A 27,159-nucleotide genomic window follows, 5' to 3' on the forward strand; every position below is an offset into this window, starting at 1 on the left:
TGAAGTCCGTTCGCTGGATATTGAACGCAGCCTGAAAAGAGCTCAAACACTCGAAAAGATATGTTTTTTGCTTTTATTTCAATTTGCTAAATTAACAAACACCCGAGTAATGTATGATTCATTTAGCTTTCTGTGTTTCTGAAACGAATATTTCAAAACAAATATATAAATAGTCTGAATTATCCTATGGGATATTTATTGAACATTTCTAATCTATTAATTATTTGTTTTTACATTTAGATACAATAAAATGTGTAACAGTGATTATTTTTCATTTTGGCCTATAATGAATTCTTGAGAAAACTATAATAAACTATAGAACAAAGGAATGACGAGGTTGCGGAACAGTTGCGCTCTCTCAGCATCTGCCTATTATTTATTTTAAATATTACAAAAAAAAAAAACATTAGTAATGCATTTGAGATTTTAAAATCGCTACACAACGGAGAGAGAAAAAAAGGTAATATTTCGTGAAAATACCTCGGATTTAAATGGTTTTCAACTGGTTGCATTAAAATATAAAATTATGTGTTTAACTGTCGCGCCTTTTACGCGACAAGATGGAATTATTTCACTTAACACACTGAACATACTTTTATTTTTGTATTATTTATTTCATTTCAATCACACATATGCCATAGGTAGCAGAACAAGTCATAATAGAGGGAATATCAAAATGAAATGTCAATGTAACAGCGAGACCGACTGTAGCCTATTTATATTTTGTCAGAAATGAAAACAATTGTAATACAATTACAATAGATGTTGTCTTTATGAGATCAAACAAAGATAAACGCATAATGGGTAATGGACATTAGTGGTTTCATTTATGTTAATAACTTTCTCACCACTGGTCACACCAGTGAATGCAAAATGAAGACGCAGAGAGGAAATGAAGAATTCGTCAATGAGCAAACGAGCAGAACCTGTACATTCATAAATAGTCACACGTAGCCTATAACCTCGCATCAAGCGGTTAGAAGGGAGTTCAGTGCCAAACTAACCATTTCCTGATACGCTAAGCCCAAGACGGAGAGACAGTCTCACTCACGCATGCAACAAAAGATACAATCCATCCATCCACACACACGTGCTGGGGCGCTGTAAAGGGGGGGTAAACGATGACGATTCTCGGGGCCCATGACTAAGAGGGGGCCCAGAGAAGCCCCCAATAAAATTGTGGTGCTAAAAAAAAATATTTGATAGTAAAAATTATTAACTTTAAATTATTCTATTTGCGGTTTCCTGGTGTCAAAAAATGTATTTGTTTAGGAAACACAAACGTCCGTGGGCCCCTCTCCCCCTCTCGATTATCATAAAATGGTTTAGTCCGCCCAAATTGTATCCAGTAACCAAGGCAACACAATAGCGCCGGCAGATTCAACTTGACAGAGGATGTGAAAATGCCTGAAAAATCTGGAAGTCAAAAACGGAAAGAGAAAAAAATAAGAGAAGTGAAAGAGGCAAAGGGTCGACAGTATGTTACCCAACATTTCACAAGAAAAAAAGTGGGTTTGTAAGTAGGCCTAAATTGTTAGTGGACCGCCCGTGACAATGATCGTAACCTACGGCACTTTTCTGTGCGTACGCACGCTTTGTACATGAGGCCCTAGGTCTCTACGGTAGCATTTTTCGCTAAGTTGGCACGTTTCGATAGAGCAGGGTGCAGAGGGTGCACAGCTTTGCCTCACATGCAGCCGGTGTCGGCATCTTTGTACGAGGCGGCGCCCACTTTCAGCACCCTGCTGCGGTCCACGCTGTTGCACCTGTCTTGCAAGCAGTAACTTCATGAACTCGAACTATCAGCTGTTTGTGAGGTTTCAGTGCCTCTCTTGAAGATGATGTGGAGTTGTATTACTACACTGTCCCCTATATTGTCAAATACAGCATGATTCATCTCTGCCAACCATCTTCACATAATACTTTCACATTATCTGATCCAGACCGTCGGCAAAACTCAATTTAAACAGCGCAAAATCACTGCCTGTGGACGTTATAGATAGAAATTATTATATTTCTGTTTTTATTCACACAATAAGTATTTAAACTAGTTTTAATGAAAATTCGTGTAGTTTTAGGAAAAGTCAGGGAGCAGCAAGGCTTTGTGATTTATTTAGACAAAGTTACTGACTATGCAAATTTCAAAACGGTCAAAATGATGCCATGTTCATTCTAGTGTTAAAGATAATTACCATAAGTTTAAATGTTGCGGTTAAAATGAATGCTGGTGGCTGTTGGAATGTTAAAAGTGCATGATAAGGGAACTCAATTTTCTCAAACGCACTTCAGTGTTTCCGTTACATTTCAACTGTCATGTTAAAAATATCAGGTTAGATTAGATTAACTTTATTGTCATTGCCAGTGTACAGTACAAATATTCATACAAATATAAATATATGTGAATACCACTGATCTATATATATAGATCAGTGGTGAATACACTATATTACACATGTACAGCTATGCACAGTATATACATTATACAGTACTGAAGTAGTGCAGTATTACAGAGGACAAATTACAGGTGTGGATGGACATGGGATGGAGTTCAATTGTCTGATTGACTTAAATATATGAGAATGATAGTCAAAATACCATAAAAGAGCATGATTTTATGTAAATTAATATGAAAAAACTCTCAGCTGTGTTGGGGGCCCTGTCAAGATTCTTTTCATGGGGCCCAAAATCCTCAGCAGCGCCCCTGCACACGTGTAAAGGATCCGTTAATTACAACTGCATGAACTTCTTCCTGAGGCACTGAGCTGTAAGTGCACTTAGCTAAAACACACGTGCTTCTCTGCTACACCAAAGCAAATAACACTATCACCAGTATCTGACCAGCAGCAATTAAGAATGAAGAGGTTAGGGGGGAGGGAGGGCCGATCTCCTTCTCCTCATGGTGATTTGCAGTCCTCAGTTGTTGGTGGCGGCGCCTTCTGCATCTTTGCTAGGCTCCTTGATACTGTCTTCCTTTTTGCTGCCCTGCTCGGAGGTCCGGTTGAGGGCTCCGTTGATGAAGCTTTCAGAGCTCTGGCACTGGAAGTGTTTCCTGGTGCCCACCAAAGACGGATTGTTGACCAGCGTGTAGAGGAGCTGCCAGTGCGCTCGCGCCCGCTTGGCGCTCGACACCTTGTTCTGCTTCTTCTCTTGCTGGACCAGTTGAATACCTTAACATGTTGAACATGCAAGAAAGAGTTTAAACCAACATGCAGGACAAGCGTAGTCAGTTTCAATAAATATAGCCTATCCGTAAATGGCGAGAAAGAAATCTATTCAAGCATTATTATTAGCTATTATCTATTACAACACACACGCATATAACTTACAGTTCAGTTTGATTCAGTAATCGCTTGCTATTCAAGTCACTGAATCAATCATCAGATTTACAGGTTAAAAAGAACTGGTTCTTAAGAGTCATTTGTTTGGAAACAGTGAACTGAACCAAACTCCACTAGCTTGGTCTCTTATATGAGCCACTGTTTGTAATGAATCATAAGAGTTCTTCGTTTTTTATTTGGACCTTACCATTGTAGTTATAAACTATTTTTTTCAATTAACCAACTGCATGAACTAACTAAATAAACAAACTCATTAGAATCATTTGTGGGGAAATCGAGCTCCACTGATCGCGATGTGTAACCTTGACTAAAATGATTCATTAAAAATAATCGACTCATACGAATCATTCGTTTGGCGCGTTGGACTCAACTGGTTGCACTGTCCGTATATGATTCCCCTCAAAGAACCAACTCATCATAAGAGTCATTCGTTCGAGAATCGAGCTGCCCCGGTCGCGTGTATGCTTTTGAATCAGGAAAATTAAGGAATAAATATTCATTTTTAAATGACATCTAAAATAAAGACATTGAATGCAAAGAAATATCACAGTATCACAGTTGGAACATATCCAATGTCTAATTACCACATGGAGAGTATAAAAGCTAGTCATAAACACACACACACAAACACACGCACACACGCACACACATGAAACAGTCTATTACAGAACCCAGTCTCTGTAACCTACCAGTTTTAACAATTCTCCACAGATTATAATATTGTATGAAAATACAAACATGAAAATCAAACTCCTTCAGTTTTTGAATGCAAGTATTGGTACTGTAGGGGTAAAATCAACAAAAGACAGGTCTGTTTAATGTTGAATACACCATCTGTTCCAGCAAACCCCATCAAATGCTGACAGATCAGATTTTGACTTAAAGGGTTAGTTCGCCCAAAAATGAAAATTATGTCATTAATAACTCACCCTTATGCTGTTCGAAACATGTAAGGCCTCCTTTTATCTTCGGAACACAGTTTAAGATATTTTAGATTTAGTCCGAGAGCTCTCAGTCCCTCCATTGAAGCTGTGTGTACGGTATACTGTCCATGTCCAGAAAGGTAAGAAAAACATCATCAAAGTAGTCCATGTGACATCAGAGGATCAGTTAGAATTTTTTGAAGCATCGAAAATACATTTTGGGCCAAAAATAGCAAAAACGAGGACTTTATTCAGCATTGTCTTCTCTTCCGTGTCTGTGTGAGAGAGAGTTCAAATCAAAGCGGCTGGATTTCCGGTTCGCGAACGAATCATTCAGTTCACCAAATAGAACTGAATCGTTTTAAACGGTTCGCATCTCTAATACGCATTAATCCACAAATGACTTAAGATGTTAACTTTTTTAATGTGGCTGACACTCCCTCTGAGTTCAAACAAACCAATTTCCCGGAGTAATTCATGTACTCAAACAGTACATTGACTGAACTGCTGTGAAGATGAACACCGAGCCGAGCCAGATAACGAACAATAGATTGACTCGTTCACGAGTCAAGAACCGTTTCTGTCAGACGCGTCAGATTCGTGAACCGAGGAGCTGATGATACTGCGCATGTGTGATTCAGCGTGAAGCAGACCGACACACAGAGCGTCTGAACTGAACTGATTCTTTTGGTGATTGATTCTGAACTGATTCTGTGCTAGTGTTATGGGTGCGGGTAAACCGAAGGCTTGAATCAAGGGCAATCATCGCCAATGACGCCATTACGTTGAGCGCAAAAGAACTGGTGAACCGTTTTCTTCAACCGGTTTATATGATCAAACTGTCCAAAGAACTACTGGTGATCCGAACACCGATGCAACCGGTTCTTGACTCGTGAACAAGTCAGTCTGTTGTTCGTTATCTGGCTCGGCTCGGTGTTCATCTTCACAGCAGTTCAGTCAGTGTACTGTTTGAGAACATGAATTACTCCGGGATATTGGTTTGTTTGAACTCAGAGGGAGTGTCAGCCACATTAAAAAAGTTAACAGCTTAAGTCATTTGTGGATTAATGTGTATTAGAGATGCGAACCGTTTAAAACGATTCAGTTCGATTTGGTGAACTGAATGTTTCGTTCGCAAACCGGAAATCCATACTTTTTTCATTTGAACTCTCTCTCACAACAGACACGGAAGAGAAGACAATGCTGAATAAAGTCCTCGTTTTTGCTATTTTTGGACCAAAATCTATTTTCGATGCTTCAAAAAATTCTAACTGACCCTCTGATGTCACATGGACTACTTTGATGATGTTTTTCTTACCTTTCTGGACATGGACAGTATACCGTACACACAGCTTCAATGAAGGGACTGAGAGCTCTCGGACTAAATCTAAAATATCTTAAACTGTTCAGAAGATAAAAGGAGGCCTTACATGTTCTGAACAGCATAAGGGTGAGTTATTAATGACATAATTTTCATTTTTGGGCGAACTAACCCTTTAAGACTCACACATAAAGCTTTATGAAAGGAGATGAGCATTGTGAAGTGTGAATGTACAGAGGATGTTCGCACTATGGACTCTCTGTCTCTGTGACTGGTCTGATTGAGCAGCAGCAGGGCCGCGGTGACTTATTACACATCAGGGCCCAGTTTATCCTGACAAATGTAATGATTGCGGGAACGCTCGCCTGCTGCCTGCAGGGCAACATGATGAATCAATTATTCCCAAAACAAGGCCAACCAACTGTCTGTGCAAACAGACATAAATCAGCCAAGAGAAATCAAACATTGATCAATATGAATCTCGGCTTTGGTCAGTGATTCGACACAGATGATCGAACATCATCTTGCTCTGCTTTCTGTTTTGTAGTGTATTAAAAGTAGATAAAATGAATCTGTTCCTTTTAAACTCTGCTGCATACAGAGTTTAATCTGCCTGCACCAATGTGGGGCAGTTATAAATAATATTTTAATATTATAACAAAATGTATTATGTATTCATTTTTTTAAATAAATAATTATGGTAATTAACTGTGAATTTTCCTTTACATATAGTACATATAATAACCATAATCCACGACTTTTTATGCATGGCCAGTTAGAAATTACATATTGTAATTTGACAATTACATAATAAAATGTATTAATTAAAACTATAAATTGACATAAAAATTTATTTATTTAATTGATATAAATTGGTATAAAAAATACTACCCCCACATATAACAGGGTTAATAATTTATATATATATATATATATATATATATATATATATATATATATATATATATATATATTTTTTTTTTTTTTTTTTTTTATGTATTATTTATATAGTTATGCTAATTAACTGTGCTATATTTTTATATAAAACAAAATTATACAAAAGTACAAAATACACTACTTTATAGAACAAAAAAAATATTTTTACAATATATTCTAGATATATAGCTAGGTTTTTAAGTTATTATACAATTTATTTGTTACATTTTATAATATTAATGCATACATTTTTTATAATTATTCTTTATATATAGTACATATAATAACCATAATACAGCACATTTTACACATAATTAATAATTTATATTTTATTAATATTCTTTATAATACTTTTTAAAAATGTTTTTGATTTATTTCAATAATTCAATGTTATTTTTTAAATTATTTTTTTTAACAACAACAAACCTTTATAAACATTCTCATACCTATCTGAAAGCATCTCAGTGCATCTTTATTTTCAACAGTTTGATGGTTTCCACACACTCACTGAAAAAAAAGTGAAAGTGACTTGACACACAGCCAAGTGTGGTGACCCATCCTCAGAATTCGTGCTCTGCACTTAACCCATCCAAAGTGTGCACACAACAGTGAACACACATAAAGTTCACTGGATGAATTGAATGAGTGCAGCTTTAAAACAACAAACCGCATCCTCAGCCAAGCTCTATATGAGTTCTGAAGACTAAAAGCTTTGAGTTTGAGACCAGACTCTGGAACAGGCTGCTCTCAGACGAATTCAATTTAATCATATTGTTGTGATGAACTGGAGCAATACAGAACTAAAAGCTCAGACCTTCTTCAGCATCTCTAATCCTCTGTGTAGAGAGACCGTCCTGGCCTGAGGTTTGCAGCAGCAGCCCGCAGAAGGCCTTCATCACGGGGTGAGACTGACTCACCTCGATCTTCAGGTAATGAGCGTAGCAGCGGTACCCTGCAGAGAGAAGCACAGAAGAGACCATCTACATACAATAACATCACATCCAACAATTTCAGTGTGACACTTTTAACAGAAATATCAGCTTATTCTGTTTGTAGAACTACAAATCTAGTCTTGTTTGAAACCACAGAAATATATAAAAATGATATACAAATATAAAATATGTAGATATCGAATATAATTAACATTTAAAATGAAAGTAAAATATTATAAATTGTTTTTTTTTATTATATAAAATCGTTTAAGAATTCAAAATAAATTCTTAAATATAATACTAATGATATAAAGGGTGTTAATGTCATTTTATGAAAGCAATACGTTTTACTGTAATTTGACCGCACTTTTATTCTTAATAGGGTTTCTGAATGTGAATGCGTTGCTCTGTCCAGCAGTACCTGAGTCAAACGCCTCGACGTTGCGGTTGAGGAGGCTGATATCCAAACGTCCCAAGTGAACTATATTGAAAAGGGCAGTGATGACTATCCTCCAAATGCCCAGGATCACACCAACCATGACATTAATCAGGAAGAGCATGTAGCTGAGAAGAAACAGACTCCCTCTGTAAAGAAAAGAAAAAAAAAGAAAAAAAGCACATCCAATCTCTGTGAATCCTCATACAAGCTTGATATATATATATATATATATATATATATAGAGAGAGAGAGAGAGAGAGAGAGAGAGAGAGAGAGAGAGAGAGAGCGAGAGAGAGAGAGTACATGACTAAAATAGAATAGAATATACTATTAAAAATTATTAAATATTAAAATTAACAAGTAATAAACATTTTCACTTGAAAAAAGTTATAAATAATAATGTTATATTATTTAATGAGTAAATAAATAAATAATGAAATAAATAATGAAATGAAAACAAAATAATGTATAAATAAATATTAAAATAACACAAAATCCACCATATTTAGTTTTTGAAGAAATGTTCCTTACCTTCTTCAGTTAAAATAACATACATTTCTCTATCTATTTTTTAACTAACAATAAATAATAATATTATATTAAATTTATAAAAATAAATATACAATTTATTATTCATTAATGTATTACAGCACATAATCAACCTTATATTTACAATTACAACCTCAAAGTTAATGTAAACTTTTAACCACAACTGTGTGTGTTTGTGTGTGTCTATATATATATATATATATATATATATATATATATATATATATATGTTTATGTAATTGTAAAAATGTAAGTAACAATTGTGTTGAAAAAGTACAATAAAAATGCAGTGTCTGTTAATATGAAATTCTTCAGAAGTTTCATAATGTACACAGTGTAGATGTGTGTTATTATTGGCTGATCTTCAATGGCCTACCAGATGGTGAACGCACACTGACATTAGAAGCATTAACCAGTAAGAGGCACAACAGATGTTGTAATATTATGTATAATCAGCACCTGTTGTTCAGATCTCTAGTTCCTGCGTCCTTCTTGATGAACAAAAACCTGGAAGTCAGATGCTGGATCAGCACAGCCAGGAACAGCAGCATCCAGAAGGGCCTTCAGCAGAGACAACATGAGAGTGAGAAGCATGTTAAGAGGCACTTGTCTAAACGCTGGCCCTTCTGGCTCATGAGGAGAGATGACTGAAAGGAGGGCTTTAGTCGAGACTCGTGGCTCACGGGGTCAGGACCCTGCAGTCACAGTCATCATCACCAGAGCCACGGTCGAGCAGAGGGAAGACACTCACCACATCCTGCCGATGATGTGGAACAGCACGAGATTGGTGCCATACAGGACGGGGATGATGATGAGGAAGACAGCGAACAGAATGCAGATGAAGAACACCAGAGTCTGGATCACCATGCCTGGACACAGACAGAGAAAAATAACACTATATTATTTCATGAGTAAAAAAATAAAAAAATGATAAAATGAAAACAAATGAATTAAAATAATTAATGAAAATAAATATATTTATATATAATATACATTTATTTGTTTATTTAAATATATAAAAAAAGAAAACACACAAAATTTACCAAATTTATTTTCTTAATACATGTTTCTGGTCTTTTTTTTTAACCTCTTAAGACCCTGCAGCCTCATATGAGGACATTATACTTTTGTGAATCTCTCTGAGACTGTACATGCCACAGTTTGTAGTCTGGATGTCCTGTACAGAGCACATTCAATGCTTTTCAGAGATATGAAACTTTATGTTATGAAACAGGGTGTTGATTTCATACATGTCCTCATATGAGGACACCGGGACTAAAAGCATGTTTATTACGCATTTTGGGAGACATGACAAATGAACAGGGAAATAAATTATAATTCAGTATTCTTTTAAATATGATATATTATTATGAAAATCTTGTAAATTATTACTAACATTATTACACTTCTTTTATCATGACATGTTGCCCCAAAAATACATGAATATGCAAATTAGATTGAATTTATAGGTACATTGTATATAATGGGAAAACCCATTTATGGTCATTTTACACACACTTTACAGAAAGAAAAATGGTATATTGAATCATTCTGTAATAACATTGAGAATCATCTTTACACAAAGCTTGCTAAAAAAAATCATAAAAATCTTAAAGATCTTAAGGAAAACGAAAAATGTTTGGGTGATTAATAAATAATATTTTAAATGTAGATATAACATAGAATTAAAACAAAAACTTTTTAATTGTGAAATTGTTTTTTTTTTTTGTTCAGTTCAGATTTTGTTGTTGTTGTTGTACACAAACTATTGTAAGTGTAAAAAAAAAGAGAAAAAAAGAGAATGAGGGTCTCTCATGCCATGTGCTCTCACCGAGACAGATAAAGGCCGCCTGGTAACTGGTGAAGCCCATCCAGCAGACCAGCGCAGGCCGGGACGGTCTAATGCTCCTGTGGCAGTTATACACAGTGAAGATGTCTCCTCTGTACAGTCCCTTCAGATTAGACCTGAGGGAGCACAGACACAGCCGTCACACACACACACACACACACACACACACAGCATCTCTTTATGAAGAAGACACTGAGATGGAATTGCAGGTCACAGAGTCAAACGGCCATTAATGACATTTAAAAACTCAATTTGAAAAGTCATTATTTTTAATTTGGTATTCCTGGCCGTAATTATCTCATTCTCATTAGTCTAGTAAATGATGTTTTTCCTGTTTCACCTCTAGCTACTGTAGCTGTTATTCATAATAGAGGCACTGAGACAGTCAGTTATGCTAAAAAGAAAATCATTAGTAATGCATTCACATAAGTGCATGAATGATGTGTGACTGTCAGGAGACGAGCTGGTGATGACTAATACAAATAATGAAATATATTAGCAAAAAAAAAAAAAATAAAAAAAATAAATAATATATATAATATATATATTAGTATGCTAGTATAACATAATTTTTTGTATATATTCATTATAGCTTAATTAGTTTTCTTTTTTTTCTGGTTATATTTTAATATATATATATTTTTTCATTATTTGTCATTTTTTAAATGTCTATATGGTTCTTAATAAATAATTTAATTTCAGTTTTAGTTTTAGTTATTTTAGTATTTCAAGTTAAACAAAAGGAAAAAGACAAATTAATAAATATGTATTTTTAATAACACTTTTTGTTTCAGTTAATTTGTTTTATTTTAAGTAAAGATTTAATGGTTTTAGTTTTAGTTTTAATTTTAGGTAACAATAATAATAATTTCCCTGGAAGTGAAAAAAAAAATTAAAATAAAGAAAAAAAATATATATATAGACTATAAAATAAAATCATAAAATACATTACAAGTTATAAATAAATGATTTTTAATTAAAACATATATAAACAGTTTTAAAATCATTGCTTTTTTTTGTAGATTTTATTTTTAGTTTTAATTTTAGGTAACAATAATAACCCTGGAAGTGAAAAAAAAAGATAAAAAGATAAAATGAAAATGAAATGAAATAAAACAATAAAATGCATCATAAATAATAATTAATTAAAAGATAAATACATTTTAATTAAAAATGTACAAAATAGGAAATTACACTTATAGTACAACTGTTTTAGATTTTACTAAAGAAATACATTTTTATTTAGAATATCTATCTTTTTATTTCTGTATTAATATGTGACAATCTGTTTAATATAGGCTAAATCTGTTGTTGCATTTAAAAAGTTGTAATTAAGTTTATTTAATAATAGAATATAAAACATTAAAATCTAAAATAATTTGTATATAAAAATTAAAAGGAAATAGCTATACTGTGGTGTAAATCAGTTAGCAATCATAAACTCTGTTTTGACATCAGAAACAACTGTAATATTTTCTGTCCGTTTCGCACTTTAAATCCTGTTTATAAAACTGACCTCACAAACCTACTCCGTCTAATAACATCTAAAATGCTTTATCAGAGAATCAGGATGTGACATCTGCGCATCAGCATGCATGTGACAGTAATGAAGCAGGTGAAAAGCGGTTTGAGCCGGTTCATCTGACCGAATGTGTGGTTGTTAGTGTCACCTGTGCTGGACCATGGACCTCATGATCATGAGCAGGTTGAGCAGGCAGGACAGGGTCACCGCTGACAGATAGCAAACTGAAACACACACACAATCACATGATTGTCAGACGGGTCGCTGTCAGATGCACAAACACACTCTCACAGCCTCAGCACTTTTTCCCACTGACTGATTGGAAAACGAGTCCTGCTACAGTTCAGCAGTCGGCTTTGCTGACTACATCATTATTCATCTGCTGATTCATATGAGTATTTAAAGCTGAGTGAAAGCGGATGCGTGTGATTCGGGCTCTGCACTCCTCTGCAAACCTCCAGCGGTCTGAATAAAAAGTGAAGTGACCCATACTTGCAATGTGTGCTCTGTGCACCTGTGCATCTATGTCCTGTAACAGAACAGCCTTAGTATAAGAAGTATAAGAATGGCAGCTAACTCACTTTCAACACACCACAGATAGTAGACTACAATCCTGACCACCTCCTGACGGTCGTCTGACAGGATGATATTGAAACCTGCCAACAGGAAGGCGATGTCTTCGTCCACTCCTCTACGGACGATGTGTAGGGTGGGCAGCACACCGCAGACCAGTAAGAGCGCCATCTAAGACATTCACCAGAATGGAAAATGCCTTGAAATACTAACACGCTACATTGATTAATACTTTTAGAAAGAAATAACATTTGTTCAAGCGTTTACCTGATAAAGAGCAATGAACGCCACAACCACAGAGATCGCTAGCTTCAAAGGGAACCTAAAAACTGATGGAAAAGAAATATAATGACAGTAAATTACATACATATGAGATATTATTACAGTTTCAAAGAAACTGTTTTCTGTGTCAATATATTATATATTAAAATATAATTTATTCATGTGATCAAAGCTGAATTTTCAGAATCATAACTCGAGTCTTTAGAGTCACATGATCCTTCAGAAATCATTATAATATGCTGATTTGCTGCTCAAGATTATCAATAACAATATTTATTATCAATATAATTTTTCCCTGACTCTTTGATGATTAGAAAGTTTTAAAAGAACAAATTTAAAAAAAAATAATTTTGTAATAACAAAAAAGTGTCTTCATTATAACTTTCCATCAATTTAATGCACCAGTCCATGCTGAATAAAATATATTTTTATATGTATTTGGCTTTTCTTTGTTTTTTCTTTCTTTCTTTGTTTTTTAATTTACCATCCTCTGGTGTGTAGATGTAAGACTTGGCAGCATCTCTGAGTCTTTCAATCAGTTTGGGTTTTGATATGCTGGAACTGCAAAAGCAAGAGATAACAGGCATAAACAACAAGAAGCAGCATACGATTTTAAAATAATACCCCTTCATTTTCTTTCAAATGCACATTTAGACTTTTAGTTTCCTAAAATTAATTTACACTAATGGGATTTTAATGGGATTCAAACCTGCAACCTTTGAGCAACCAGTCTAAACTTGCAACCTCATGGTCTCTTGATATTTGAGGCATATCTGAAGTTTATTATCAATGGATATTTCCCTCCATTATGTTGCTTTCCTTTGTACTGACATCAAGGAGTTTCCACGTAACAGGACACATTCCCTCACGTGGCTAACAGGACTATATTTAATGACACTCAGTGTATTTTTGCATTAAGAAGATCAGCATCTGTACAGTACAGACAGATTGTATGGCATCACGCACTCAGGGACAGTGATGGATCACTATCTACCAATCTTTGCATAAGTAAATTTACTGTAGGTGTGATTCACCTCCTGTCAATGGAAAAGAGGAAGGAACTAGTCTATAGACAATATCCTATCTGCATGTCTATTGTACAGTGCACTGATTGCTATAATAGAAAGTGCTTTAACTTTTTTTTCTTTCATTGCAATCGGAATCTATTCCATTTACAAAACCATTAGCTCACACTGCATTAAGCACTTGATATTTATAAGCTACAAAATATGTATTTCTTTAGGATTTTTTTAATAGTATTTATAGAATTGATTTTGTATTTATAGTATTTTATTCATTAATTGTATGGGGTTTGAAAACCCTAATTAATCTTATAATAAAATTTATTAAAAACAATTACATTTTAAAATTGATAACATTTATGAAATTGTTATTTATAAAACGATTTGAAAATTTAAATTAACTAGAAAATATTTTATTTACAATACTATTTTTTAAATAACTTTCCAATTAGAGATGCACTTATACCGATACTGGCATCGGTATCGGGCCCGATAATGAGCGCCTGTACTCGTATTCGTACTCGTTAAAATGCCCCGATACCAAATGCTGATACCACACAACATGTGATAAATGCCATATTCAGACAAAGAAACACCGACAACAGAACAACAGACGGCAGATTGGAGTTATTACAGAGGGGGATATTAACAAGATTAATATCCTGTTAATCTTGAGTACCTATACAGTAGGACTGCATCCTTCATAACTCCAAAAAGTCTTTAGTTTTATTATATTCATAAGAGAAAGATAGTCTGTACCGATTTTTCCCGGAAAAACAAGACCGGCTGGAGGCGTGACGTGTGGGCGGAGCTAAAGAATCACGAGCGCCAGTTGGCTTTTGTGTTGAGAGCGTTTGGCAGCTGTGACATTACCTTGAGGAAAAAACCATCATCCAAAACAAACCGAAACAAACCATGGCTAACAGTCAGATTCAGCCGTTTATTTATGATCCAGAATCAGATCCAGAGGCTGAAACTGAAGGAGTTTGTTGTAAAACAAGCATCTTCGAAATGCAGGGAACAAACACAAACACTTGCACAACTCCGTTGATGCTCTGTAAAAATAAACTCCATCCACTGGTCCCTTAATGCTGTTTCTCTTTTGGTAATCTGTGCAGGGTTGTCTTGCCCTGGCAACCAAAAACACACTCCTTTTGTGACATTTCGCGACGCTCTCGCTCTGATCAGTGAAGTCTGTTGTGCTCTCAGTGCTCTGCTATACGGGAGCGCGCGCTCTACCGGGAGAAGTGCCCTTAGGACCCATATAAGGAAATTCCACTCCATCTAACATCACACAGAGCCATACTCAAAAAAACTTTCCGAAACTTGTGACAGACCGGAAGGAGTATTTTGGGAACAAAAATACTCCTTCAAACGTACAACTTAATTTTTGAAACTTTGTCCATGTTTAGCATGGGAATCCAACTCTTTAACAGTGTAAAAAACTCAGTATGTATGAAACAGCATTTCACCCCCCCTTTAATGATTAAGGTTGTCTACGTAGGATATCTATGCAATGAATATAATGTTAAACATTCAGAGTATTAACGCCAGTATAGCTGATGTGCATGAGATGATAAAGCACGCTAAGTGGATTGAGCGCACAGCGACGAAGATGCATGAGCTTGTCGAGTGAATATACATTTTTATCACTGGAAACCTTGTAGTTTGGTCGGATATCTCAAAACAAGTAAGATAAACAATGCACAAGTTACTTAACGGTAGGGAGGGAGGGAGAGAGAGAGAGAGAGAGAGAGAGAGCACACTGATCTTTGATGTTCACACACTTAGCACATGCATTTGGATTAAAACTCAATCTTAAAATAAATTATAGGAGCTTTCACTATAAACATCATTTATTTTCAACCTTAGGCATACATGACTTTCTGGCGAAAGTGAATCTAGCAGCCTGTGTGTAATGCTGTGACTGTAATCCATTATATACCTTTCTATCAAAGTTATCTAATATTATCCAGATCAAGTTGTTCTGACAGTTTAACTATGAGTTCTTGTCATATTTTATTACCATCTTATAAACTATAGAGAATAAACTGTGATAATGTGAAACGTTGAAGGTGTCTGAATAAATTTTGGTTTGACTGTATCTATTTAATAAATTAAGTTAACATTATACATACTCTTTTGGTTTTGTACCCAATATTTACAATTTTTACAAAGGCAATTAAAATATCGGTATTTAGTATCGGCAAGTACCAAAAATAAAAGTAACATATCAGACGAGTTCTGGAAAAAGTGGTATCGGTGCATCTCTATTTATATTATTATAAATTATTATAATTTTTTTTAAATGTGTGACCAGTAAAGCCAACATAAAAACATTTGCAAAAATTAATTAATTTGCTTTTTTGATCATGTTGTACAAAGGGTCCATATGATCAGTCTTATTATGGCTTACTAGTATAATTTCTGCTGTTTAATGCTTCTCGAACCTTTGGGTTAATAAATAATGTTGTCCACGTAAGTGTGCATCACCTGATTTTGGTGGGCTTTTTCTTCTTAAGTATCTTCTTCACATAATCTCGATAATAACTGCTAGTGAGGTCCTGCAAGAAAGTAAAAATATATATATATATAACTACAAATCTTCTCAAAGTTACAATTGGTTAAAAATAGTAGTGTAGTGTGATCTAACAAAAACTTTGCTTTTCTGAATTATGGATAGTTTGTCAATTCTTAAAAAAAATATATATCTAGATTTGACATTGTTTACTTGAAGTTTAGATGTGTTATGAGGGGATCGCTCATCATATTTCATCCAAATGTATTCGTCATAGCGATCATAGCTGAATAAGCCATTGTCTACTTCCTATGGGAAAACAACACACTGTTTGTGTAATGTGCTCTGTGAGTCAAACATAACCCAATCCCACTGAGCTGCTTAAAACGATTAGAGCGCTGGAATGCAGGTACGAGTTTACCAACTCTCCTCTTGCCTTTCCATGCTCCTAAATCTCTTCATTACGAATTAACACAGAGGCGCTTAACTGGTGGGTCGTGGCCCAAAAATGGGTCACAGGTCTGTTGTAATATTGTTTACAGTACATTAGGGGAAAAACAATGGTAAATACAAATAAATCAATGCCAAATAAGAGCAATGATGAATAAATTCTAAAATATTTGATTACTGATTATTAAACTTAAACCTTATCAAACTTTTTAATGCTTGGAACTCCCTTTTAGTCTTTTTTAAAGAATTGGATCTGTTAATATAGCTTTTATTACACAATCAGGACAGCTGTTGACAGTCTCACCTCAGAGCCGTTGCTTGTCTCTCTGTTCTGTAAGCCTTTGAACAGAAGCAGCGGATACTGGAAACTAAGAAAAGCCAGACAGGCAATCTGAGGAAGGCTGCTGAACAGAGCGTAGTACTTATAGATCTGCAGACAAGCAGAAAAACAGACAAATCAATATCAAATTACATCAAATGTTTGCAGTCCTTTGTCTCGCTATATTACCCACAATTCCTGCCACCCATATTCAATGCAAATCAATCATGAAATTTCACTCAGAATTTATATAACGGACCTAACAAGGCTTTCTTTATTAAGTCCTAAAAATAACTGAATGGCTTTCAGCATGAATCCAGTCAGCCAGTTTGATCCGTTTGTTTCCTTGCTAAATCCATGAAGCAGGCAGAACAATCAAACTAAACAAGAATGTTTTATTTTATTGTGTATTTTGGGTAACATTGTTGTGACAGAATCTAAAGTGATTAGCTGAAGCATAGCACCATAGTGAGATCCTGGGAACCAGAACGAATTGTTTCGAGGTTTGACCATTCAATGGGGACAATGGGCACAAAACGGAGGACTGATGGAAAGAAGTTAATGAACTTAAGCTGCTACAGAAGAATCTGAAAGTCCCATTCAACATGGAAAAGTATGCATATATTTTACAGGTGATGTTTAAGATCCATAAATCCATGGTAAGTGGTACCTGTGAGGTTTTGGGACAGTCCACCTTCTGCCAGACCAGAACTGCAAAGTGTGTCCATGACAGCAGGCTTCCCAAGACGTATCCCACCTTGTTATGCAGCGTACCGCAGGCCAGAAGAGGGTAGTACAACGCGGGGTAGTACAACAGAGCGAGGATCAGCCAGAACTCTACAGGCATAAAGAACAAAATAATATAGTCAACTTAAACATCTCTGTGCTCACCAGTACTGTCTAGATTTGCTTATAAATAGTGATGTGTCCCAGTGGTTAAAGAGGCAGGGAGTCGAAAGGTTGTAAGTTCAAACCCTTAATAGTGCAATCTGATGTAACCTTAAACTAGACACATTTATATGAATAAATTGCCCTAAAAACACAATTTTGATTGTAAACTGACTTAAATTTGGGCCTGTTTCTCATATAACACCACTCTCTCGTGACAGTTCATAATAATAATAAAAAAATATATCATATTTTTATTACACAAATGCATTTCTTTGCTTCAGAAGAACAAAAAAGGTCAAGATCTATATTAACATGCATGTCAAAATTCACTTAATAAAGCACCAAACGGATACATCATGCAAACAAAGCCTTGTCTGAGGCCATGTTGGCTAAATAACAAAAAATGCTGCCAATAATCCAATAACAAAACCCAACTAAGAAGGACTATCAGAAAAGATCAGGGAGGGTGCTACTTTTCATCCTCTTGTGTGAACTGAGCTTAGTTTGGAAAGCTACCATATTGTGAATAGAGAGAGTATTCCTTTTAGAGCAACAGTGAAGGGAGAGCCACTGTACCCCCTGAGATACCCCTACAGACTGGCTAATTTCCCAAACTCTTTGGTGTCCCTAAGTCTTTGATTTACTTGATGATAGAAAAGAATGTATGTGTGTGTGTGTGTGTGTGTGTGTGTGTGTTTTACATCTAGAAAGAACTGATTCTTTACAACATTGCCATAATTATCATCCTTGACCAAGTTGGGTTTAAGTGTACAGCGATGGGGACTCAAGGTTTTGTTCCTTGCGGGAATCGAACAAGCAACCTTCGGTTTGCTAGTTCTGGGTCTTAACCACTAGACAACATCATAAAACGAAGCCTAAAAACTGAATAAATACTGCCATAAATCACAATATGAATGCATTCCACCACTCCATGATGCGATAGATGTAGTCAGCGTGCCTTTGTTAATGACGTCTTTAGTGAAAGGAAGTGGATGGTGACTGAGGACCATTGCGACCAGCTTGCAGAAGAGAACGCCGTACACAGCTACGGCAAGGCCCTTGTGTTGTGTGTGGTCTAAAAAGTTTACTGGGCTGAAGAAAAGAACAGAAAAAAACATTTTTAGTAGGTTGCCATGAGGTTCTGGGTGATTTACTGCATGGCAGATGTCAAACTGACCTGAGTAAACCTGTAAGTCCCCTCTGATTGTCACCCAGCTTCTGTCGCCTGGCCAGGATGGCGAGAACCAGCATGACCACCAGCTTTTTACATGAAGAGAGGACAATTTGTCAGTATTACAACCTCCCTGACTTCCTCTAAAGGCCCAGCAGAAGCTTGTCCAGCTGGGACTTTGACCCTTTATTAACCCCTTCAGCTTCACAGCTTCTCGGTTCAAATGAAACCACAGACCCCTATGAAACAAGGGCAGAACCCATTTCCAAAGATGCTGCCTCTCTTTCTGGAATGAGTAAGTGCACAGTGACCTGCAGTGACCTGTAGCACTTTTAGGAGGCGTCATGGCCAAAGGTGACATCTGAGTCCACATGGGTCCATCACAGTCAATTAGCATGTGGCTTTTTGTATAAATATCAAAGAAAGGAAAAGACCAGGGACTCAGTGGGAAGTCTGGGAGTTACAAGATGAGTGACGACAAATGTGTGTTTGAAATGTTTTTAAAACTTTTATATAAAGTTACTACGACGTGGTCATGTATTATGGTTAATTAAAACTAAACCCCCCCCCCCCCCCCCAAAAAAATGCATAAAATAAATATTTCAAAAATTAATTTATTTCACCTAGTTGCCAAGTAAATTAAAACATACATAAAAAATTATAAAATAAATATATAGAAATGCAAAAAAAGAAAGAAAGAAAAAAATGTAGAAAACTATCGAATTTTAAAACGGACAAAAAGTGTGATGAAAAAAGAAAATAAAGAAATTAAAACAAATGCAAAATATTACTAAACTATAATAGTATATCAATGATGCTAAAATAGCACAGGAGACTGGGATTTGTAGATATTGCTATGGGATTTTTTCACGTCTTCAAATATTAAAAAGATATAAAAATGATGATAATAATAGTGAACACATAGAAAACACAGTTAATTAATTAATTTATAATTTATTATATAATGATCCTATATATATATTTTTTTTTTTACAAATTATTTACTCAATTCAAAATAATTTGAAAACTCAAACAGCTTATTGTCAAGTGACATGGCTATTTCTAGATTTCTAGATTTTGACAAAAAGGTGCTTCTTAACATATCCAAATACTGTCTGTCTCTAGTACTGTGATATAAACCATGGTACTGTCTGATTTCTATATTCCAAGTATTCTAAGGTACTAAACTCTGGACAAGGCAATACAAAGAAAGAATAGAAGGTAATGACAGAAAAAAAGGAAATTAAGAACATAAAACCAGTATGTTTCATTTGAAGGGAACTCACAGATATTGCAGCAATGCATATGTGGAAGAGGCCTTCATCAGCTGTGGGGTCACATGGTGGGATAACTCTGAAAAATTCACGAACACAGAGTATTTATCATAAACTGGTGTGATCCAGGCTGATAACTCCCTTCCTCCCCTCCATTCACAAGCAACAGACCATCACTAACAAGAGCACTTCATTTAAACTGAATCTGACTGTCGTGAAATGCCAGCACACGACCCCACTCACACTGAGCAAACTGAAATGCTGGGATGGACTTATGGCAACTAAAGGCCGTGGTAACAGAAACTCAGAGATGAATGAAAAGATCCTGATTGTGTTTGGTTTAAAGAAGTCTTGGACAAGACATGCATTTAAGTAACCCTAGAGTCACAGTTTGGTGATTTGTTATCTAAAATCCAGCTGAAAAGACTCTTGCATTTGTGAAAAGAATCAAAGATGAGACCAAAGTCAAAACGACACTTATAGACATAGAACCATATACATATTGGGTAGTCTGTTATGGGATGCAACAGACTAAATGAAGAGCAACAATAAAGATAATATCTAATGAATATCTGCAGACCTTAACCATGTTATCTAGCTGAAATCACAGAAGTTAATGTCTAAACCCAGAGAACCCAGAGAAAATTGTAACCTAATATGCAATATAAATACACATTTTGAATATATAAATTTCCATGTTTAAATATGATCAAATTATATTAAAATTAAATGTATGCATTTAGTAGACGCTTTTATCCAAAGCGACTTACAGTACATTCAGGTTAACAATTTTTACCTATCATAATTATAATTATTAAATATTATATATGTTTGCATGTTATGTAAGCTGACACATTTAAATATATAAACTATCAAATCAATAAATTATAAAAACTAAATATTGCATTTAAATATATACAGTATAATTATGATAAATAACATGTAGCTACTTATTAAAAATAGCATAAAAGTGTATATATGTGTGTCTCTCTCTTTGTGTGTGTATGCATTTGTTAATTATTGTTTGTCAAGTTATAAAATGTATACATTTTACATGTTAAATTATAATGATGCAAAAATATATCACAAATATAAGTAACTTCTATCCCCACTTGCAATGTATCACAACAAAGTTGTGACTGATTTTTAAAATTAATATAATTAATATAAAAATAAATGTAAACATATAAAATACATATATGTATGTGTGTGTGTATTGTAAGATTAAGCTTAAACATTTAAATATAATTAACTATAAAATAAATTATAAAAACAAATAGTAGATTTAACTATAGGAAATAGATATCATGAAAATAATGTAAAAATAAATAACAAACCTAAGTGAAAAGATGTCATTGTTTTTTCCCCACTTTTAATGAATCAAAACAAAGTTTGGAATTGGTTTTTAAATTTACCATAAAGAAACATTCATAAACACAAGTTAAGAGTACTTACTCGACAGGAGGTTTGGTTGGCGCTGCATTTTCGTACCATTCTGAGTAGTCGTAGTAGTCTTTCACAGTTTCAGCACTCATGGTGCCAACCTGCAGATCAAACAGTAGTTTCAGTGAGCTCCACTAACTCAGAGAGCAGCCGAAATCAGTCTTCCACACTCCTGTGGGACACAAGACGCCCTAATCGAAAAACAAAGTTAGAGTCTCTTTTTCTCCTCCTTTCTTGCTCTCTCGTTTAGTTGACCTGTTACCAGTGTGGCCGAGAGCTGTGAGGAGCAATGTGACGGGACCCTTTCTCTAGCATGCCAACCCAAAACGCCTTTACTTCAGCTTGGGTCTCCTTTTCAGATGGGGGATTACCACTTCACTGGAAACCAGGAGAGAGAGAAAAGCAATGGGGAGAGAGGAAGAGGGGGTGTGAAAGAAACCCAGAGAGAAGTTTTTCAGACAGGGGCAGCCGATCTCCCCTGCCACCTGTAGATCAGAGGGATTAGGTGGACTTCCAAGAGCCGTCCTGTGGCTGGTATTGAGAGTTTGAATCAGCACTGGATTTAAAACAGGCTGGAACTGTGTGGGGGCCGAATGCTGACATATTCCACTGTGATAACAGGGAAATTCATGTGTGTGAGCACCTTTCCACTTATCAGGTGGAGATTTCCAATGGTGACTCACAGTATAGGCATAAGGAAGTCATTTCAATGAACCACACACATGTATCGACACACATGTGAAGAATCTAGAAAGATGCAGAACAGGTTACATTTCTAAAGTGTTTTTATTTTGTAACAGCTGTAGAACTGTATCTCCAAAAAAAAAGCGTTTAAGCCACAATCACAGATATTTTTTTTTTACTTAAACTGGTTATTAAGATGCTGAAACCCACTGTGTTGTCATTTTTGTAGATTTCATACCCGAGAACTAATAAGATGAGATCACATTTATGAAATGAATCAACATACAAACACCAACCAACCAGAACAATCGCATAACAATGAACAAAAAAATCACTCAAAACACTTGGCAATTTGGCAAGATGTGCTTATACAAACACACAGCTTTTGACTTTACAAGATGTTAATTGATGGACTGGAGTGGTCTGGATGACTTGTGGATTATTGTGATGTTTAATCAGCTGTTTGGACTCTCATTCTGACGGCACCCATTCACTGCAGAGCATCCATTGTGAGCAAGTGATGTAGTGCTAAATTTCTCATCTACACCTGGCATGGCCTGAGGGTGAGAAAATTGCCACACCCACCAAATGACCACACCCCCTTCTTTAGAATGAGGGAGCAGAGGTTTTGCAACCTTCTGCATTGTTGCCCTTATTATGAAGGGATTACAGCCAAAGATAGTTAAGAAAAGTTACAAAAATCCATTTATAACAATGCAGTTAACTTGAAAAAAAAAAAAAAAAAAGCAAAGCTGGATTTACAAATAAAGGTTGCAGAACAAAGAACACTTTGAAAAGCTTGGATTACATCATGGAAAGTGCTTGAAAGTTTGCTTATATCGGTTCAGAGAAGGTCAGTGGTTAGTTCCATCGAACACCTTTGTGTGGAAGCTTCTGACGCATCTAATTTCCAAATAACTTTGACAATGAATTACTGTTTGAAGCGTATCTAAGAGATATAAGGCGAATACCTTTCCGAACTTTGACTATCCTATCTGTCCTCTCAAATTTCAAAGAACCCAATGCAGCCAGTGCTAAAAAAAAGATACGGTGCACCATTGACTGTAGACATGAAACCCCAGCTCTATTTTCTTTATTTTCATAATGAGTCAGGCTGACACATGTAGAAGCTTGATCCATGTAATACCCCTCCTACAGTTACATTCACAACATCTTACTGGACTGGTGCTGGCGTAACAAACCACCACTGTGGTTGGTGAAATGGTGTACGATCCATTCTGGCATGGTTAAGCCTCAAATGGGATCCTGTCAGTGTCCACAGGAGCTTTTGACAAGGAGGAAACTGATTAAGGTGGTGACACCATTGAGCACACAGCCCATGATGGATGCTGCCTGTAATGACTTCTTATGAGCCACCATCACTCAAGGGCTCTGGGGACGACCTCCAGTCACCATTTACCAAGAAAACAGTCTCCATGGTGCCGTGCCATTGACAGTGAGGCTTTTAGTGGAGGATAAAGAAGGTCAGGTGACAACAGACACTGGCGTTGCATTAGTTGACAATGAATTTCTATATATACATGGAGAAGAGATGCAACTGGAGTTAATGAAGATAAAGTAAATGAAAAATGAATGATGAAAACCGTAAATGGGACATCTAAACACAATCATTACTCCCCAAAGTATGGGATTTTGAACGCAGGCAACCAGCATTGCTGGTGAAATTTATTATATTGTATAGATTTTTTGGTTTTTGATTTACAATAAAACCGGCAAAATAGCATATACACTATAACATAGGCTCATTGTCAGATATATATATATATATATATATATATAAATAATGTCCAGGCTAATCAATGCTTTATAATGGGAGTGGATGGTAGCCCAAAATGTATTTATTTATTTTCATGTGGCACAGGTCCATCCTTCAGCATCTTTGGTATTGTCTCACCATTTTATCGCCGAAAATCGAAAGTATGATAGAAAAGTAACAGTAACGTTACTCAGTTATCATTCATGTCTGTAGTAGTGATGTTCGGTTCTTGAACGAACCGTTCTTTCCAATGAGCGGATCTGTCCAAAAAGAACCGAAAAGAACCGGTTCGTGGAAATGAACTGGACTTTGCATTACTAGTCTGTAGCACAAACGTTGCGGAATGAGACTCCAAAGTTTTAAGATGTTTGTTCAGAGTATGTGAATAAAGTCAAACACCACTAAGGTCTTTCTGATGCACATGCAAGGTGCACTCCAAAATGTTGTTAATTTGCTTTTGTGTCTTAGTAACAAATGTGTGAGGAGATTAAGATTGGCATTGTGATGGCTGTTAATTAGCCAGACTATATGCATAACAGATTTTATGAATGTAATACACAGTTAAGTGTTTTAACCAGCCTGTTTTTCAATGGCACATGTGAATCACAAAATTATTTTGGCAACTCGCCGTCTCCTGACTTCAGGTAAAAATTCTCCCATAACTCTCGCCTGAGCTTTCTGAATAATTATAGAACAGCTGCATTATAGATGATTGTGTAAACTGATTCATCTCATCGTTTTTGGTCATGGCCCGAGTGCATTCATAAACAAGAAAATCAATTATTATGCAACTGTTCTGTTGACTATCCTGCTTCATTTACTTTATTTTTTTGTTTTATCTCTTCATTTTTTAAATATGTGATAAGTAGCTTTTTTATTGTTATTTTTTAATAGTTTACAAATCTACAGTTATTTCCTTTCTAACATTAGTTTTAGCATACAGTAACAATAAAAAATACAATTAAGTCAAAAAGAAAATGCAAACAATTGAATCAAATTTTGAATGACTCCTTACCTTGACTCCTAGAGATCCCAATGTTCAGTTCTATCTTGAGACCCCTTGCATTCAGTACGTTTCTTCAGCTAAGTGGATTTTTTTGGGTATCTCACACTTAGGTTTCCTACTTTACAGCTTTGCAATAACCATGTGTTCAGTGTTTTGAATGAGTTTTTGTGTGAACACTGCATGCTGTCTCTACAGACTTTGACCCTTTCTTGCAGTGGCCACAATATCTTGGTAACGAACTTCAGTAAGAAAAAAGACAAGGAAAGTGCTGTTGTAAGATAGGACACCTCTTGGCTGAAGTTCAAATCAGTGGCCTTTGATCACTGATACGAAACATCAAGGAAAACTGATACACACTGTAAAAAATTTCTTGTTGTTTTTACAAAAACTTTTTGGCAGCTGTGGTTGCCAGAATAATTTTGTAAAAATACAGAAAACTGTAAACACATTTACGACAAAAACTGTTAATTTTACAATATAAAGCTGTAATTTACAAACAAGAAAATGTGAATATAAACCAGTAAATTCAACAACACACAAAATTAAATCTGTTTTGTACCTTGAAAATACTGACAACCACCATAATAATAAAGATGGTACTGTATAAGAGAAAGCCACATGAAGTATCAAAGCTCATCACAAGTAGCTTCACCACAAGCAGAAGTATATATTAACATATAGAAGGTGCACATTTATGGAAACACAAAACACCATCATGGTAACACACGTGATACTTAAATAATGCAAAAAACTTTCATTAAGCAACAGAAGATGTAACATAAAGCTCAAATGTACATAACTGATAACAAGAACTATTTAAAAACATGATTATTTAAACAAAATACTTTCAAACGTGGAGTGTCACGCAGGGAATTCTGGGAATATCAGTTTACAGTTTTAGACTGTAAATTATACATTGATTTGTTCTTTTTTTACTTCTAAAAGCTGTATCATTAACAGAATTTTACTGTAAATTTACATTAAATGCTTTGTTAGATCTTTTACAGTTTTTCCCTGTATATAGTACGGGAACTTACTGTTAACCTATTATCAGTTTTTTTCCGTAGCGTTTTTACAAAATTTTACAGTTAAAATTACACTTATTTTTTACAGTGCATGTTTTGCTCTGCATTCACATAGTATTGGATAGTTGAAGCAAAGTGTTCTGCAAAGGAATGCAAACCATACAATTTTTTTTGTATTTTATTGCTGAACACACCAATGCACACATGCATTGCACATATATAACAGAGAGATGAAGTTTTGACCAAAGCATGAAGCTTTATGATGCCTTCAGTTGACCCTGGGAACCTGTAACCTCTTACGACAACCACAATGGCCTTCTGACTGTAGCTATAGCAACAGAACAAAACGTATACATGCGCTATATGTTCTTTATACAAGTACGAAACAGCTGCAGTGCTATAATTGGATTCTAATTAACATATTTTTCTCACCACTTTGTTTTTCTTGATCTTCCTTCATTGTGCAGCGAGAATGGATCAGGATTGAGGAGCTGGATTTTGTTTTTGAGGTTGTGAATGTGCGGTTTAATCAAGTTGGTGGTGAGTATCAGCTGGTTTTGACCATGGAGAACCCTCTACTAGAAGAGTCTTCTTCCCGGGTCCACCTGAGACTTGAAGATGGAGATGTTTTGGAGAAAGGTTCTGATACCATTGCACAGGCCAGATTGGTTGAGGTTTATTCTTTCACATGCAACAAATTTGTCTTCCATTTACATAATGGTAGGCCAGTTTTAAAGCCCCAACTGTCTTAAACACACACACACACACACACACACACACACATATATATATATATATACAAGGATGAAAAAAGCTAACCCATGTGGACTGTGTTAATTGTCAAAACCTACCTGAATTTACGGTGGTTCACGTGGGAGGGAAAGTTTGCCAAATGCCAAGTTGCATAATGTCCAA

At 35.4% G+C, this 27,159-nt stretch overlaps 1 protein-coding gene and 1 long non-coding RNA gene across 2 annotated transcripts; one reads left to right on the forward strand and one right to left on the reverse strand.

The window, feature by feature from the left end:
• Window positions 1–593: 593 nt before the first annotated feature.
• On the reverse strand, window positions 594–25,387 carry LOC127947481 (receptor for retinol uptake stra6). Its single transcript, XM_052544640.1, has 18 exons — window positions 25,229–25,387; window positions 21,765–21,853; window positions 20,322–20,388; window positions 19,042–19,124; window positions 18,823–18,956; window positions 17,644–17,810; window positions 16,959–17,084; window positions 16,180–16,250; window positions 13,149–13,225; window positions 12,650–12,711; window positions 12,391–12,553; window positions 11,958–12,033; window positions 10,270–10,403; window positions 9,190–9,307; window positions 8,898–8,999; window positions 7,872–8,035; window positions 7,333–7,470; window positions 594–3,167 (listed from the first exon to the last, which is right to left on the reverse strand). The coding sequence occupies exons 2-18, from the start codon at window positions 21,842–21,844 to the stop codon at window positions 2,914–2,916; spliced, it is 2,016 nt and encodes a 671-aa protein (XP_052400600.1). The 5' UTR covers window positions 21,845–21,853; window positions 25,229–25,387; the 3' UTR covers window positions 594–2,913.
• Window positions 7,362–8,188, forward strand: LOC127947482 (uncharacterized). Its single transcript, XR_008151297.1, has 2 exons — window positions 7,362–7,447; window positions 7,833–8,188. It is a non-coding gene; the product is annotated as an uncharacterized LOC127947482 (long non-coding RNA).
• Window positions 25,388–27,159: the final 1,772 nt, after the last annotated feature.

The sequence above is a fragment of the Carassius gibelio genome, chromosome A25 (assembly GCF_023724105.1).
Source record: "Carassius gibelio isolate Cgi1373 ecotype wild population from Czech Republic chromosome A25, carGib1.2-hapl.c, whole genome shotgun sequence".
Taxonomy (NCBI): Eukaryota; Metazoa; Chordata; class Actinopteri; order Cypriniformes; family Cyprinidae; genus Carassius; species Carassius gibelio.